The 15,369-nt window shown below is 43.6% G+C and overlaps 2 protein-coding genes across 9 annotated transcripts in view; one reads left to right on the top strand and one right to left on the bottom strand.

Moving 5' to 3' along the window:
- Nucleotides 1-710: 710 nt before the first annotated feature.
- Nucleotides 711-14,773, bottom strand: KCTD21 (potassium channel tetramerization domain containing 21). Of its 3 annotated transcripts, none has more exons than XM_077174095.1 (2): nucleotides 14,719-14,773; nucleotides 711-6,404 (listed from the first exon to the last, which is right to left on the bottom strand). In XM_077174095.1, exon 2 carries the CDS (start codon nucleotides 6,372-6,374, stop codon nucleotides 5,592-5,594), a length of 783 nt encoding a protein of 260 aa, XP_077030210.1. In that variant the 5' UTR covers nucleotides 6,375-6,404; nucleotides 14,719-14,773; the 3' UTR covers nucleotides 711-5,591. The 3 variants fall into 3 exon arrangements, with proteins under 3 accessions (XP_077030210.1, XP_054510993.1, XP_054510992.1); XM_054655018.2 differs by lacking the exon at nucleotides 14,719-14,773 and adding an exon at nucleotides 14,547-14,664; XM_054655017.2 differs by lacking the exon at nucleotides 14,719-14,773 and adding an exon at nucleotides 12,801-13,021.
- USP35 (ubiquitin specific peptidase 35) overlaps nucleotides 14,149-15,369 on the top strand; it is a 27,677-nt gene continuing 26,456 nt past the window's right edge. For 2 of the 6 annotated variants that reach the window (XM_054655144.2, XM_077174090.1), the window contains exon 1: nucleotides 14,693-14,929. Coding sequence is in view for 1 of the 6 variants with exons in the window: in XM_077174089.1 (XP_077030204.1) it covers nucleotides 15,069-15,158 (90 nt within the window). In the remaining 5 variants the exon portion in view is untranslated. Of the gene's footprint in view, nucleotides 14,239-14,692; nucleotides 14,930-15,057; nucleotides 15,192-15,369 lie in introns of those variants that run through there. The other 4 variants (XM_077174091.1, XM_077174089.1, XM_077174092.1 and 1 more) reach the window with 4 other exon arrangements.

Genomic DNA, 15,369 nt, shown 5'->3' with positions numbered 1-15,369 from the left:
GAAGGAGGAGGAAGCATGCCTGGAGTGAGTGTAGGTGAGCGAGCAGTTGGTTGGTGCTGTGAGGCCACCCAGCCTCCCCTGGGCAGAAGCTACTTTAAAGTACACCAGCTTAGCTCTGCTCCAGGGAGGTGCCATCTCCAGCCTGTGTGGCTGATGTCCAAGTCAGCTTTCAGGTACAAAGTGCTCTTTCAGAGGAACAGGCTCAATTTTGTAAAATACCTTCCTGCCAGCCTGGAGGGTAGATGCATACAAGGCTGATGCCTTTTTAGCTTCCTTACAGCAAACCTCCATCTATCTAAGAATAGTATCTTGTAGGAGCTGCATGGAATCATACAGTTAACATGTCAATTTTTATTTTCCTGTATAGCAGCAATGTATTATTTGCTCGAGCTCAGGAACTAGAGACAAGTCTAACAGCAGTAGTGCATCAGGGTTTAAGAAGAGGGTCCTCACTGGAAAAACAAATCCTCTGTCTTTAAATGTTTGAAATGTAAATGAGCTAATGCATTTAAAATGGTTTTGATTATTTACAAAGGCTTGTTCATCCAAGTTTTCTTCAACTGCACTAATTCCTGGGGATCTTGCAATTCCAGCCACCGAGAGGTGGAGGTAAGTATTACAAGGAGGCAGTGGTTAGAGAAAGGGAAAGCTACAGGTGCAGCAAGCATCACTCATGCTTTTTTCTCAAGAAATATGTCAGGCAGAGCACCTCCTGCTTCATTCACATTTTATTTATTATACATTAATTTATCTAAAATACATATTAGTAACAGTTCACAGAAGGAGTTACAAGCAGAGGAACACAATCAGATTTTAAAATGTGATAGCCCTACAGGCCCTCTGTGAATGTGGTAAGCAATAAAGACCATCTTTTCACACTTTTCAAACGCTACTGATTCAAAAGCATGGCTTTTAGTGAGCTGGGGTCCAAATTCTGATCAATGGGAAAATCCACAATTAGGAGCTGGAGCGTGAAAATACTGAGTGGAATGCCCAGAGGATGAGGACAAAAGAAATTATTAGATACAGCTCTCCCCTATAGCTCCTTTTTTTTTTTTTTAAATGAATTCCCAGGGAAAACATTCCTTGTGTTATTCCCAGGTGAACCTGTGAGCTTGATCTGGACATTTATATGCAATCAGCCCTTCTTGCACAGACTGTGACTGCCTCTACTAATTCTCAATCTCTACATATGAGACTGTCACTGGGAGGGCCCCACATTAACACTTCTTGTACCCCGCATGTTTGTGTCCATCAGCATGTAGATGCAGAATGGAAGTTAAATGTTTCAAAATGCATGGAAATTCTGAGCAGAGGCACCAAGTTCTGCAGGATGGGGTGAAAATAAAACTGCCCAGAGGAATCTTCTTCATAACTTCTTCATTAATCTGTGAAGTATCAGAAGTTCCTAGCTTATTTTCCACAGTCTATGGCTGAAGACAGTATTTATCACTTCCATCAACCTTTCTACCTCGCTTTTTATTCCTGGGAATAAATCTGATTGGCTGCAGATATTTGCTGCCTGTGAACTCAAGCAGCAATTTATACTCAACAACCCAGTTATAAAGTTCTAAGTACAGCAGTGCAAATGCTTGGTGATTTGAAGCACATGCAAATTGAAGCAAAGCTGACTGCTCCCGAGAAGCTACTAGCATAAGTCTTGGCATGATCCATATTTAAAGTGGATAATAGGAGATTAAAACTGGAAAGGACCAGTGAATCATTCTAATCACAGACTCTTCTAGCAAAATCTTTGTCTCCATTGTTATCTTGCTGTTCTTGGTTTTTTTTTTTTTTTTCCTGAATACATCAAGATATTTTTATTCTCCTCCTTCTAAATCCTGGATTTCTTGTTAATGTGAATTCTTTCAGAGCTAACTTTTTACAACTACTTCTTTTATTTCTTTGCCACTGCCTGCAGAAACAAGCACTCCTCCCATCAACTCCTCCCTATAACAGCTGTATAAACTAAGTATCTCTTATTATTTATATACAGTATCAGTCTCATCATTGTAACTGGACATGGCTAGATATTTAAGAGATACCAAGCTTAAAAATACAAAGAAATCCATGAGTGATTCTTTCTGGAGTCCATTAAGATGTTTTGTTAGTCTTTTTGCCATGTAAGAAATATCACTGTGCTATGCACACGTCCAGATCTGAGAATGCCATTAGACTACAGCTAAAACCTTGTTTATCATCTGTCCTGACACTGGTATTCTTCTCCTCTAACACTACTGAACATTCTATTCAGTGGTCATTTAGGAAAAAAAAATTAAAAATGAGGTCATTAAAAAAAAGAAAATTGCAGGGCTTGGCCTCATTTTGTACACTAAGGTATTGAGAGAGACAGGCATATGGCAGAATCAGGAATTATGCACCAAGAGAGAAGAAAGCACAGAACTTTAAGGGAAGAAAATGTCACTAGATCCTTTCCAGGAAAAAAAAAAAGTTTGTTCTGAGAGTGAATATTCCACTCAGCAGTGAAATAATTTTTAGATGTTACTGCTAATAAATGCCAAGTGCTTTTCATGACTAGTGATGGGGTTGTGCTATACTTAGCATGGCTTTGTGCATGTTTGCTTCTCTTTAATTCAGGAAAACTCTTGAGAAGAATCATTATCAGTGCTGTTGACTGGCAAACAAAAGCAAGTTACACTTCCAGGGCTCAGAAAAAGAAGGTAAACAAAAAACAGCTATTCAGATAAAATGCAAACAAATGGTCTGGAGAGAGAATGTTCCTATAAACAGTCATTATATCGTAACTCACAGACTGCAAAATTCGGGAGCAGCTATAAATTGAGCTTAGTGTAGAGTTTGAAATAGCAGCTGCATTTGTAGAACATATGTTTGACTGCAATCACAAGTGATTCACTTACCGCCCATTTCCAGTATAAATAGTACCTCATACTTAAGGATGTTTATTGTGCTTAGCAAGTTTGAGGTACCTCAGGTTCTTCTGTTCCTTCCAAAGCATGGCTTCACTCATGTCTTTGTAGTGGTTGGAAATTTTGCATCCATCTATCTATCTATCTATCTATCTATCTATCTATCTATCTATCGAGATATTTTGCATTTCAATATCTGTTAATAAATGACAGAGATCTGGGGCCAGCTGTACCTTTTACTGACTTAGTTGCATGAGCACAAATAAATGTGTATTCAATTTGTTCATCTTCTGCATAACAGATGATGGGTTAAAGTACTCAAGGTGAAGATCTGAGTCCAGTTCTCTCCTTTTACCAACTCCTCTTACTTGTCTTTCACCAAGAAAAATGCAGTAATGATACAACTCTCCCATGGAATATTTTATTTTGCTGAAATAAATGGAGCTAAACTGATCCTGAGCTCTAAAGGGTGTAGGTTACACCTCCCCCCTCCCCCCCCACGCCCCTTCCAAATGAGATCTAAGCCCAGTGCTCTTACCTTTGGATAAACTCAAGGTGACAGGAAACAAATTCCTACTGTTATTATTTTAGTCATGACATACAAGAGCTCTGGTTACAGATCATTTAAAATCTACTCTCAAGGGTGTCGATTAAAAAGAAATACCATCAACAGTCCCCAAAATCTCTGTTAGCATAAATTCAACAAGGGCATATCTGTTTCAAGTCACAGATTTGATGAAAGAGGGTTCATTTTACACATCATAATCATATTACCAGCACAGATCATCCCTGTCAATGTCCAGCTGACCAGCCAGCTCATGCTTTGTAATTCAGGACTGGGATGGAAAAAGGAAAAAGAAAGGTTCCTCCTAATGCAACTAAATATAGAACAACATGGTGACTCAAATTGGAATTTGCTCACAAAATCCTGTTTACAATCCTCAAAATAACAAAATTTGCCACGTTTAGTGGTTCTTCAAGCCGAAGTGGGTTTCAAGCCCAATAAGTGCTTTCTGACAACATGGTCCCACGTATATCATGCTGGTTTAGCACTAAGTCAGACAAAGGGCAGTGGTTTGTAACAACTGCAGAATGTGCATTTTACCCATGAGCATGCTGATTTGTGTTGAGCATGCAGTCACAGTTTGGGACAGTAGAAATATATTGATCACATTGGTTTTTTACAAGAAAAAAAGCTTCTTTATGCTTGTTCACAGGTCAGCTTAGTGTAACAGAGTAGCTGCTTTGGGAAACAAGAACATGCGCATTACTGAGCTTTGCAGCCCTGTGCTAGAAACCTTTGGAAGCACTAAGCCTCTAAATGCAAAACTTAGTTATTGCATTTTCCCTTCTATCTCATTAAAGATACCTGAAAAAGTTCCAGAGGGCCTCTCATGCACTCATAACAATCTAGTTTGGGAAATACAGTTAAGATACTTTTAAACATAATTAGCTAAGAAAGAACCATCTTGAATGTGGCACAAATTATGTTTAGAGACAACATGCAGCTAGTGAGTTATGATCTTCATTACAGCACAGACCAGGTGTGTAGGGAAGAGTTTGACCTCTGATTTCCCACTGCTTTCCCTCTGGCAAGCTGACACTGAACCCAAGCAAGCAGGTAAAATTCTTTTAGTGACCTGACCATTTCACAAAGATATTAGACAAAAAAAGGCTCAATGAACCAGAATAGGAAAAATGACCCTCTCTTTTTGCAATGAAAAATATTAGGTATAACCTGGTGAGAATGTTGTCTTTTCAAATGAAATCCATCCTACCCGGATAGTATCCCATGCATTCCAGGCACTGCTGAAGGGAGATATGCCCAAAAGAGGCTCAAATGTTTAGAAGACATTTGGGGGCCTCTGCCCCAAAATCTGTCTTCCCTTTAGAAAGTTTCAGCAGCATCCTCCAGACAGCTATTACCATTGTAAGAGAAAGAAAAGGACTAGTTGTCTCAGATGCCTTTGGAATGTAAAAGTAAAGATTTAATCTTCTTGGTTTGTAATAACACCATTCTCTCTTCTGTGGCTTCCTTGCCAGTCACATTATTCCAACACAGTTTCCCTAAAGCACAATAAAGCAGGGGCTTCCACACAGGGTTGAGAAAAAACCCCAAGCCAGCTTCACAGAAATCCTTTGTTGAACCCAAAGAGATGGGATCCCTCAGTCATTTGCAACTTGTACCGTCCTTTACAGCTGTCTTGAGTGCATGTGGGAAGGCTTCTCCTCCGCAGATCCAAAGCTTCTTGAATGCTCTGCACAGGTGATACAGCAAGGCATGGCAAATGTGCTCCTAGGGCTGTCTACTGCACTGCAGCTCCGTGGTATCTTTCACTGCATCCATTCTCCAGATACATTCCAAACCACGGGTACTGAACTCTCACATTCCCTGGCAGTGCAGGTTAAGGATCACCCATTTTCCAACTGCAGAGACGACAGAAGTTAAGTGATTTTCCCCAGAATTGTACAGCAGGTCAGAGGCAGAGACAGAGCCAGTCCTTAATTCAGGCGCTAGACAATATTGCTTCTGTCTGGAATATGTACATATTCTGGAAGGTCGTATTGGTAAGTACATTAAAGGAAAATCATCTCCTTGTTAGTGACTTAATCCAGATAAGCATGATTCTGAATTAGGCTGTGTGTTTTAAAGGGAAACACTGAACCTGTGTTATCTCCATGCTAGCACCACAACAGCCATTCCTACTTGTACCGAATTAGGCGAATAATCTTATTGTTCATGAAATCTGAAGTATGTGGATGAGCAGAATCTATGCAGAAACCATCACTCATGGCTATTTTCAGCACTTCTTCCACAAACACCTGGAAACTATTGATTTGCTTATTATCTGGCACCACCCAAAGTCTCTTCAAGTTCTGCCTGGTGTACTCCTCTTCGGGAAGGCCTTCCACACTTGCAACCCAATCTAAGGTCAGGTGGTTGGGGTCCTGCAGGTAACTGGATATTGAGGAAAGGTTTCCATTGAAACAGTAGTACAGTTTGGAACCAAGAAGCTTCAGGAACAGGCACGACGTGGAGAAGATATGAGCACTGAACACTTCCATGTTGGAGGAAGACAGGCTGTAAATCTGGGGTGCTTCTCGGACAGTGAAGTGAACAGTCTGGGTCTTCTGATCGAGGGTGATGTTGAGCATGGCATTTTTCTCTGCTTTAGAAAGCTCTACCTCTTTCTCCTGCAAGGCCTCAATCAGGGGCTGAATTTGATAAAAATCTACTTCCCGTCGCAGTAAGCCCATTTCCTGAAAATCTTCGGGAAGATCCAAGTGAGAAGTTCGTAAAAAGTTCAGGATATAGCGGAAGATTTTGCCATCTCTGTCAATAAAGCAGTTGCCTTGGCTGTCCTTCTTGGTTGGGATCTTCCCACTAAACATGGCCCCCAGCATGGAGTCTGGAAAGCTAGTCAGAGTGGACAGAGAGGTGGTATAGAGCTTTCCTCCAACATTGAGCGTGATAGGTTCTGACATGATGGAAAAGTCACAGTGCTGGGACTAATTCTAAAAAAAAAAATTAAAAAAAATCCAACACCACACATTTAGTTGCAATCATCTTTTTTAAAGGGATAAATAGTACTAAATATATATAAGGTAACCATGTGGCAAGAATTCACCATAGAAATTAGAAGTGAGAAATTATTTTTGGGGTTGTATATTGAGAACAAGCATAAGGATGTTTTTTCTCCTAACAGATTTGAACAGGACTTTGTTTAATTCAGTTTAGTGCCAGAAATCATGATTCTTCCAAACCTTTACAATTATTCTAAAAGTGAATCTCTCCCACCAATACCTACAATGAGGGCTGACTTCAAAGTAGCGTTCTGGGTTTGTATGATCACATTTCCCTCACAGAGAATTTAGAGGGTGCAAAGAAGAAAAGGACAAGAACTTGACACAATCCAACATCTTCCATAGTGTTTGAGGCTATGATTAAAGTAACAAAGCAGTTCAGCAGAATCCCCTGACATATGTCTGAGTGCAGTCAGCATAGTAGGGAGCCAGACAGCAGTTGCTGCCGTAAGCACACGACAGTCTGTGGTTCCTTTCATTAAAAATAATCACCAGACTTTCTCCTTCCATTGTGCTTTACCCTAGAAAACATTTTGTAATTATTTGGGGCCATATTCCAGTTGACATTGTTTTCATGCCGAGCCTCTGCCATCAGCTGACATGAACTAAGGATGTGATTTTAAGGCACAGTTAAGCCATAGGAAGGGGCATGTATGACCTCCCCTTGCCCTCCACCATACTATCTTCTTCCCATATGCCACCTCTGGCACTCTTTTGATCCCACAGTGAGTCAGTTTAGGGAGAATACACAACATTTTCTATTCAACATGCTTTGCTGTCTGTTAGAACTGGACTAATGCCAGCGCTGGGGCAAGGGAAAAGAAAGAAGCGGTGCAGCTGTCTCCACTGCAGTTCAGCTCAGCTGTCTTGTGCAGGTGGCCCATTATTCCTGCTACCTGAGGACCTGCAAACCTGTTTTTCCTTGTTTGCTAAATCTAAATTAATCAATAGTTCAGCAGGAAACCCACAGTGTTTGCTTACAGAGGCAGGAGGTAGCTCTTGCTGTAGTAACTAAGGCAATTCAACAGAAATCTGCCAAACAACTCCCTTAAAATTGAACTTAAGTGCAGGCATTTTCCTAACTAGTAATGGAATAATTATAGACACTACCCACTATTATCAGCTCTGGAGTCACAGCAAAATGCAGATAGGGAGAAGATCATCTGTGCTGGAATATCAATTCTTTCATGGCTGCTAAAACCCAGATAATATTGCAAATGGCATTCTAAAACAAATACACCTCTAGACAGCAGCACATTTTGCTGAGAAAAACTGGCCCAACCTAGGGCAGATAATTAAGAGGTCAAAGGAGAGCCTGTCTTTAACTTCTTAAGACTAACATTCCACTTTGTTCTTTAGCTCTTGGCACACAGCCTATATCCCACTGGACAATAATGGAAAGATGCAGATCTCTAAATCTAGAGTGCTTTCCCTGTGTATCCCTCAGTCCCATGCCTCCAGCAAAACTGGCAAATAAAAATGCATGTGTAGGCCAACACAACAACACATGCATTGATGACCACAGACCATCCTTGTGACTAACCTCAGCCAAATATACTCCAGAAAAAATCCCTATCTGTTCCAGTGCTAAACTCCCCTTGGCACTGTAGTTTCAGCATACTTCCCACTCTTGAAGACTTCAACCAAATTTAGTGTCAAGAATTGTTTAAACCTGATCATGTGGAGGCTTCAACTGATCTAATTCTGTAGCATGAGTGGCTGCCATGGATTGTTCCCTGAAGGACTTGCAATATTGAAGGTCTGCAAAAGCATTGCTACAAGAACAATCAGGCATTCACAAAAGCAGCCTAAAATGGATTTTACTTTTTTTCACATTTCATCAAGCAGAAGTTTCCCCATACCTCCTTACAAATAACACAGCCTGTAGAAGCAGGACTGATAGTGACTCCAAAAGCCATGTTCATTGCTTCCCACCTCTGCTGCCCTTCAAGCTGCTGTAGACTAAACAACCTGTTCTTCCTTCACAGGTGAAGCTTTCAGATTTTTGAGCCCATGCCTGCTTATTTACACCATGAGAGTTTTTCCTCAAGCTGTCTGCCAGACTTAGTCAAACACAGAGCAAGATGTTTCCCTTGATGTATCTGTGACAAAGCTTCACTTGGCAAAGCTCATGGTCAAGAGTCACAACCCAAAGACCACCATGCAGTCCAAAGACACAAATCTTCATTTCAAGCTCATCATCCATCCCAGGTTTACTCTGATCCAACACCTCACTGATAGCCTCAATGAGAGGCAGATGATTCAGTCCAATCTGAACAGACAACATTTAAATCTCCTGTAACTGTTTTCTTATCAGCAGTGCAAAAGGGATGTTGCCAACAAAATATGGCAGTAACATGAACTCTCTGAGGCGGAAAACTGTATCTATGCTGGTGGCAACAGCATCAGAAATCAAGCCAAGCCTTAGCTCTGGAGCTGGAAGAGTAGCATGGAGATTGGGAGCCTCTCAGCGTGTGGGCCCTGCCCCTCTTCCACCTCTGGGCATTGCTCAGACACATGCCCTGGACAGCCCATTCTGCTTATGGCTATTCTGCATTCTAAAGACCCATACAGACTGGATTTCTCTCTCCCAGGACACCAGCCTGCTCTGATTTTGAACCTGCCCATGACCCCTGAACTAGATTAAATTTTAAACATTGAACAAGGCCATGGATAAGGCTGGAGGATAACTATTCCTCAGCTGTCATTCCTAATTGTCTTCTTTTACCTAATTCATCCCATTTCTTAGAGGTTTATATCCTCAGAATGTGAAGATGAATCAGATAGTCTGGGAACCTCAGGAGAGCAAAAAACATGAGCACGAATGAGCACGAATGTCTACTGGATTTATAATCAACCTGGACTTAGTGCATTGACCAACCAACATACTTGAGAGTAGCTGGGGAAAGTGAGTCTTTGCTGCTTTTTCCCCTAAACACTTGTTTATGAAAAACTGTTTTTCATAAACTGGTAAAAGTTGAAATGAAATGGGCTGTAAGTTTTCTCTCTTTAATCATTCAACCAGCATTTGCAGCCCCCAGCATGGTTTTTCAAGCCCTGGGTGCTTTACTAATGCAATGTAAATGTTGTCCAAGAATGCAGGATGAAAATCACTTATTCTCGGAGAGATTCCACAAAGAGGAGGTACCAAGAGGTTCTGACCTTGGACATGGGAGGCTACTGGTCTAGTGGAAGGTGTCCCTGCCCATGGGATTTGGGGGGGGGTGGGGGGGGGGTGGGGTGAGTAGGTTAAATGATCCTCAAGGTCCCTTTCAACCCAAACCATTCTATGATTGTATGATTCTATAACCTCCTGTCACCAAGGAGAAGTACAAATTGGGTTATGGTTCTTGGAAGCAGAAAATTACAGTAAAGTATTTTGTGTAGCTCCTCCCCAAGCAGCATTTAAAATTCACTCAGATTAGGTCAGCTGGAGATCTAATTTGACACATGAAGATGCAAATTTGGCTGAAGAACACAAGATTTATTTTGTGCTTCTAAGAGCAACCTGTATTTAAATACCACTTTTAATATCATGGAGGGGAGGAAAGTCTACATTTGATTTAAAGTCATGATCTTACTGCATGATGTAAATTGAGAGAAACCAGCAGTGCATGGTCAGCTTTATGAAAAAGTCAAATTCCCAAACTGAAGCTGCTGTCTCAGCATCTAGGCATTTCAATTGACCACAGCTTGTAAATTTCAACTTGGGTTTTACACCTAGGAGCATCCTCAACAGCTGCATAGAGAACATTTCTGCAGCAGCCCTCTACCCCATGAGTTTAGTTCAGCAAGGAACTGGGAGAATGATGGGGGTTGACACAGCAGGAAGGTATGCAAGTATGCAAAATAACAAAAGCAAACTGTTTTCACTGATCAATGCCCTCAAGTATTTAGAACCATTATCATCATACACTTTGTTTCATAATCATTTTGAATGTAGAACAGCTTTGGATAAGCTTGTTCTCCCCTCTCCTGTATTCGTAACATTTAAAAGCACTTTAATTAGCTAATAAATAAAATTCTGTATACATAATTTAAATGAGTGCCTGTTTCACCCAATTTGGCAAAAACCCACAAGTGTACAGTAATCATCAAAACAAAAAAACCCCATCAACCATGATTTGCCAACATAAGTAAAATGTAAACAAATGGCACAAATATTACTATGTTTTTAACCACTGAAAAATACATACAACTGTAACCTATCCTTTTTAGCAAAAAGAATGCAGTTTAATAGAAAGTCTAAAGTTATAGATATGTTTATACAGTTGTCAAAAGATATCCATAGCTCTCTCTATATATACATATATACATACCTATATATATATAGACAATTTTAAACAGGATTTTAATTGGGAAAAGAAATTGATTGCCAACACACATTTCACTTTAAAAATGTCAGGGAAGGAAAATGAATCAATCCTTCTGGATTTCAGAGGCAATGCCCAAGATCTGGATAACCGGCTGATCCTAGTATCATTCAGGGGATTTAATTAATGAGATGAATTAAACACAGAACAGCAAAGCAAGAACAATCTGTAATTTGGTTGAAGAGGATCATGTTGAGTTGTTGAGGTTTTTAAAGTCCATCTTACAGGCTGCTTAGGGTCTCTGAAGCCCTTACATGTGGTATTAAAAGCATTAGTTTATTTTTTTAAAGCATTAACATTGTAGCATCTCCTGAAATACAAGTTAACATATGCTGTTACAGAAATAGAGTTTTTGCTGCAAGATTACAAAGTCACTGTTTTTAATGGTTTTAATTTCATGAAATCACACAATTATAGAATGGCTTGCGTTGGAAGGGACCCTAAAGATCATCTTGTTCCAACCCACACCCCATGGGCAGGGACACCTTTCTGTACACGTGGCTGCTCAAAGTCCTATCCAACCTGGCCTTGAACACTTCCAGGGATGGGGCAGGCACAGATTCTCTGTGTAGCCTGTACCAGTGCCTCCTAACCTTATGTCTAAAGTATTGCATAGCTGGTTAATTTTATCATGTAGCCTTCAATAGCTCACCTGTGAAATATCCCTCGACAACCAAAACTTGGAAAATCTGTATTTAAGACACTGAAATATGTGCAGCTGCTGTAAGAAGTAGTTGAGGACTAACAATGAACTGCAAAATATACACACAGGAAAAAGAAAGGAAAAATTAAAAAAAAAAAAAAGAAATTAATTATTTAGTCTGATGCAATGAATGATGCCTAAGTGGCAACAGAATTAAAGCAAGCCAGGGACCATTTCTGCTAAGCATCAGGAAGAGCAGCCAGACTAAAAACCTCTCTGCTTTTTGAGTATTGCCCAAGAGAGCTGGTGAAAGCCACATCAAGTAGACAAATGTTATGAGAGATAGATCAGGTAGTGCTTTATAGGAAGTAATTCTGTCTTGGGAGGGGTAGGATTGATTTCACCTCAGAAAGAAGTATGAAAAAAGAAATAGCCGGGCACCTGTTAGGCTGCTGGAGACTTTAAATGGGATTCAGCAAAAGATGGCTGTTGCTGGGGCTCCAGTCTGCTCCATTAGAGCATATTAGCTGGAACACACAATCAGGCAAAGATGCTCCTTCCTGTGTGAAGCTCCTTCTGCTTTGGGTTTTGCCCACACCTGGCATGTAGCACTTTGCTCCACTGTGTCTTACTGAAATTCACGTTTTGGTTTGAAGTAAAAATTCCAGTTTCTACAAAACACCTGAGCCCTGAGAAATCAAGCAAGCAAGCAAACAAAAAAAACAAACCCTCATAAAGTTGAGAACTCCAGACCTGGACACAGCCAAGCCCGTGACACTTGCTGCAACTCTACCTGCAGAACAGTTCTGTGCCTCGTCCATTCTCAAGGGGACAACCTCGTGGAGGAAATCCAAACCCTACAAGCTCGTGCCTTTCTGTGTTATGGGGGCTGCAAACAAGACACTTTGAAGCCTAGAAGTCACCTCTTTAAAGACAAGATAAAAATAATAATAAACTACCTAAAGGGGGAGGGCAGAAACAACCAAAAAGTAGTATTTAAGGGTTAAAAAAACCCCCAACAAACCACACCTCAACTAACCACTTACCCAGCTTTCAGCAGACAGGAGGCACCAATGAGAGCTGAGTTTTAGGAAGAATTTTGGACAAAATCCTTTGCAAGGATAGACTCTCCCCTCCCTTCATATATCCCTGATGCACATTTACTTAGCTCAGCTCATCCTTTACGACTGAAGGTTAAACATTTGCAATATAGTCTCTGCACCCTATATGCTTATTTATGGCAATCTTAGAGAGGAAATCCCATGTTTTCCCATCGCTGCAGAACGGACCCACCTGATTTTGGACACTTACTTAATATGAACCCCTCCAAGTAAGCAGCACGTAAGAGGCTTAAATTCAGTCCGTGAAGCAGAGCATGGCGTGCCTGCCAGCAGCAATAGATCCCAAAATGAAGCGCCTGCGGGGCCGCACAGCAGCTTTTTGTTTCCGGACTACTGTGGTGCCTCTGGAAATTTCCAGCAGGCGTTTGGGGAAAGGCCGCTCACCCCGAGGCTGGCACGGGGGACGTGGCGACAAGCTCTGGGAGGGGACTCAAATTCCCGGCAGGCGTGAGGCAGGAAGCGACGGGTCACCCTTCCTTTCTCTTCTTGCGACTGAATTGCTATCGATCTGCCGGCGGCTGCAATGCTGGGAGACAGACATACTGACTATCCACCTTCGGAGCGCAGCTGCTTATCTGCCAGTTATTTATATTTAATTTATATTTCATTTTCTGACCCTGCTTTGTTATGCACAGTAACGCTGTTCTGCCAGTAAGCCGCAGGAGGGATGGGGTAGCGTGAACGGGAGTTTTGTAACAGCCCCGGTCTGCTGTGGGTACGATGGTGTGGGCTCATCGCTTTCCAAACCTGCACCTCCACGCCCTTGAGCATCTCCTGGGCTGCTTGCTTAGGGATGCACTGGATGCAGGAGGCTTCGCGTAGGCTCTCTGCAGATGCTGAATTTACGCATAAAGAGAAGGGGTGGGGAGGCGGAGGTAGGGAAATAGAGCTGGTGCCCAGCTAGTAAAAGCAAGGAGCGATATAAAGCAAAGGTCAGGTTCCTCCTGGCAGAAGAGGAACAAAAGCAGCAGCGCACAGCAGGGAGCAGGAGAGAGAAAAGAAGGTTAAGTGCTGCCGAAGGAGAACGGCTGACGACAAGATGGAGGGGGAGAGGGAGCGCAGAGCCACAGGGATGCGGCTGCAGCCCGGTCTGGAGAATAAAAGCCCAAGTGGTGCAGTGCTCAGCGCTCTCCTGGTGACCTTCAACGCTTCTAGGCTCAGAGGCTGCTGGGTGGGCAGTGCAGATGGTCGGCAGGGCACTGCCACCGCCCGTCAGAAAGGAGCCTGCTTGGGGTCTCAGAGCAGTGGGAGCACCACTTTTCCCTCCAAGCTGATGGAACCCTTTGTGCAGTCCAATATAATATATCAGTTCTGGCGGAGGTTTTCACTGATTTTCAATGTCCTCTCCCAGCACCCATTTAAGTATCACTTCGTATGCCTGGAATATCTTCCAGATACTCTTTATTTCCTTCATGGAGCACTTTATTTTGTCCCTGAACAACTTCGCGGCGCACGTGGTAGCCACCACCTGCTTGATGGACACACGGGGTGGTTCAATAATCCGTTTCCACCTCATCTCCCACTGACACCATTGTTTCCAGAGCATCCCTGCAATTAGAGGGCGGCTAATTCCCAGTACGGATGCTGCCGCACCAGAGCAAAACCCACTCAGAAATCACGCTAACAAGGTAGGCATCACCCAAAATTAGATCCTCTGGAGGGCATATATGGCGCCCATCACCCAGATGGACCCAGCTGGCTGCATGTCCCAGGTGTGGGCATACAGGGCTTGGATTCGCTGTGAATACTTAAATTTCGGAGATGTTTCATTGGAAGGGGGCAGGGGAATGTGCAAAGTTTGCAGAGCGGCGCTGAACCCGACCCTGTTAGGGACAATCGGAGGTACGGCTCCTCCATGCATAGCCAGGCGCTCACAATACTGAATTAGCTCAAAATGCTAAAAAGAACCCCAAATTCCCCTTCAGAAGGGGCTCACCCGTCCTTCCCGCATCCCACAGCGGACCAGCTGCGCGGCTCTCGGCCGCAGGTCCCCGCTTCCTCCCCGTGCCTCAGTTTCCTCCCTCTCGGGGAATTCCGCTGGGGGTGCCCCCGGCCCTCCCCACGCTCCCCAGCCGGGCGGATCCCCCCCAGCCCCGCCGGGGACCGACCTGCGCCCCCTCCAGCCGCCGAGCTCCGCCGCTGGCCGAGAGGCGGAGGGAGGCGGAGGAAGCGGGGGGCGCGGCGCTCCCGGCACGGCCCGGCACGGCTCGGCCCGGCCCGCTGGGAGATGTAGTTTCGCCGCCGCCCTCGGCCCTGCCCAGTGCTGCCCCGGGACTGCGGCTTGCCGCCGGCCACGCCGCATCCCGGCCCCGGCCGGAGGTAACGCGGGCGGGCGGAAGGGAAAGGGGTGCAGGAGCGGGGCGATCAGGGGTTTTGGTGATCGCAGGGAAGGGGGGGGGGGATCGAATGCTGGGAAAGCGGTGCAGTAGCGGAGGTCTGGGCTTGGGATGTAAGAGGGATGCTCAGGGAAAAGGATGCAGGAGGAGTAGTCGGGGAAAGAGGTGCAGGAGGGATGCTCGGCCTGAGAGATGCAGGAGGAACGCTCGGGGTAAGGGATCCAAGAGGGATACTCCGGTGAGAGGTACGGGAGGTGTGCTTGGGGTGAGGGATTCAGGAGGGATACTCGGGGTGAAGGGTGTAGGAGGGATGCTCAGGAGAAGGGATGCAGAAGGAGTAGCTGAGAAAAGGAGTCCTGGAGGGATACTCGGGGTGAGGGATACAGAAGTGCTCGGGGTAAGAGGTACAGGAGGAGTGCTTGG

Source organism: Agelaius phoeniceus, chromosome 2, assembly GCF_051311805.1.
Source record: "Agelaius phoeniceus isolate bAgePho1 chromosome 2, bAgePho1.hap1, whole genome shotgun sequence".
Lineage (NCBI taxonomy): Eukaryota > Metazoa > Chordata > Aves > Passeriformes > Icteridae > Agelaius > Agelaius phoeniceus.
Note: the sequence above shows the minus strand (reverse complement) of the source record. Positions and strands in the feature narration are given on the sequence as shown.

Coding starts and splice junctions, on each gene's coding strand:
- KCTD21 (XM_077174095.1), bottom strand. CDS start 6,374: ATGTCAGAACCTATCACGCTCAATGTTGGAGGAAAGCTCTATACCACC.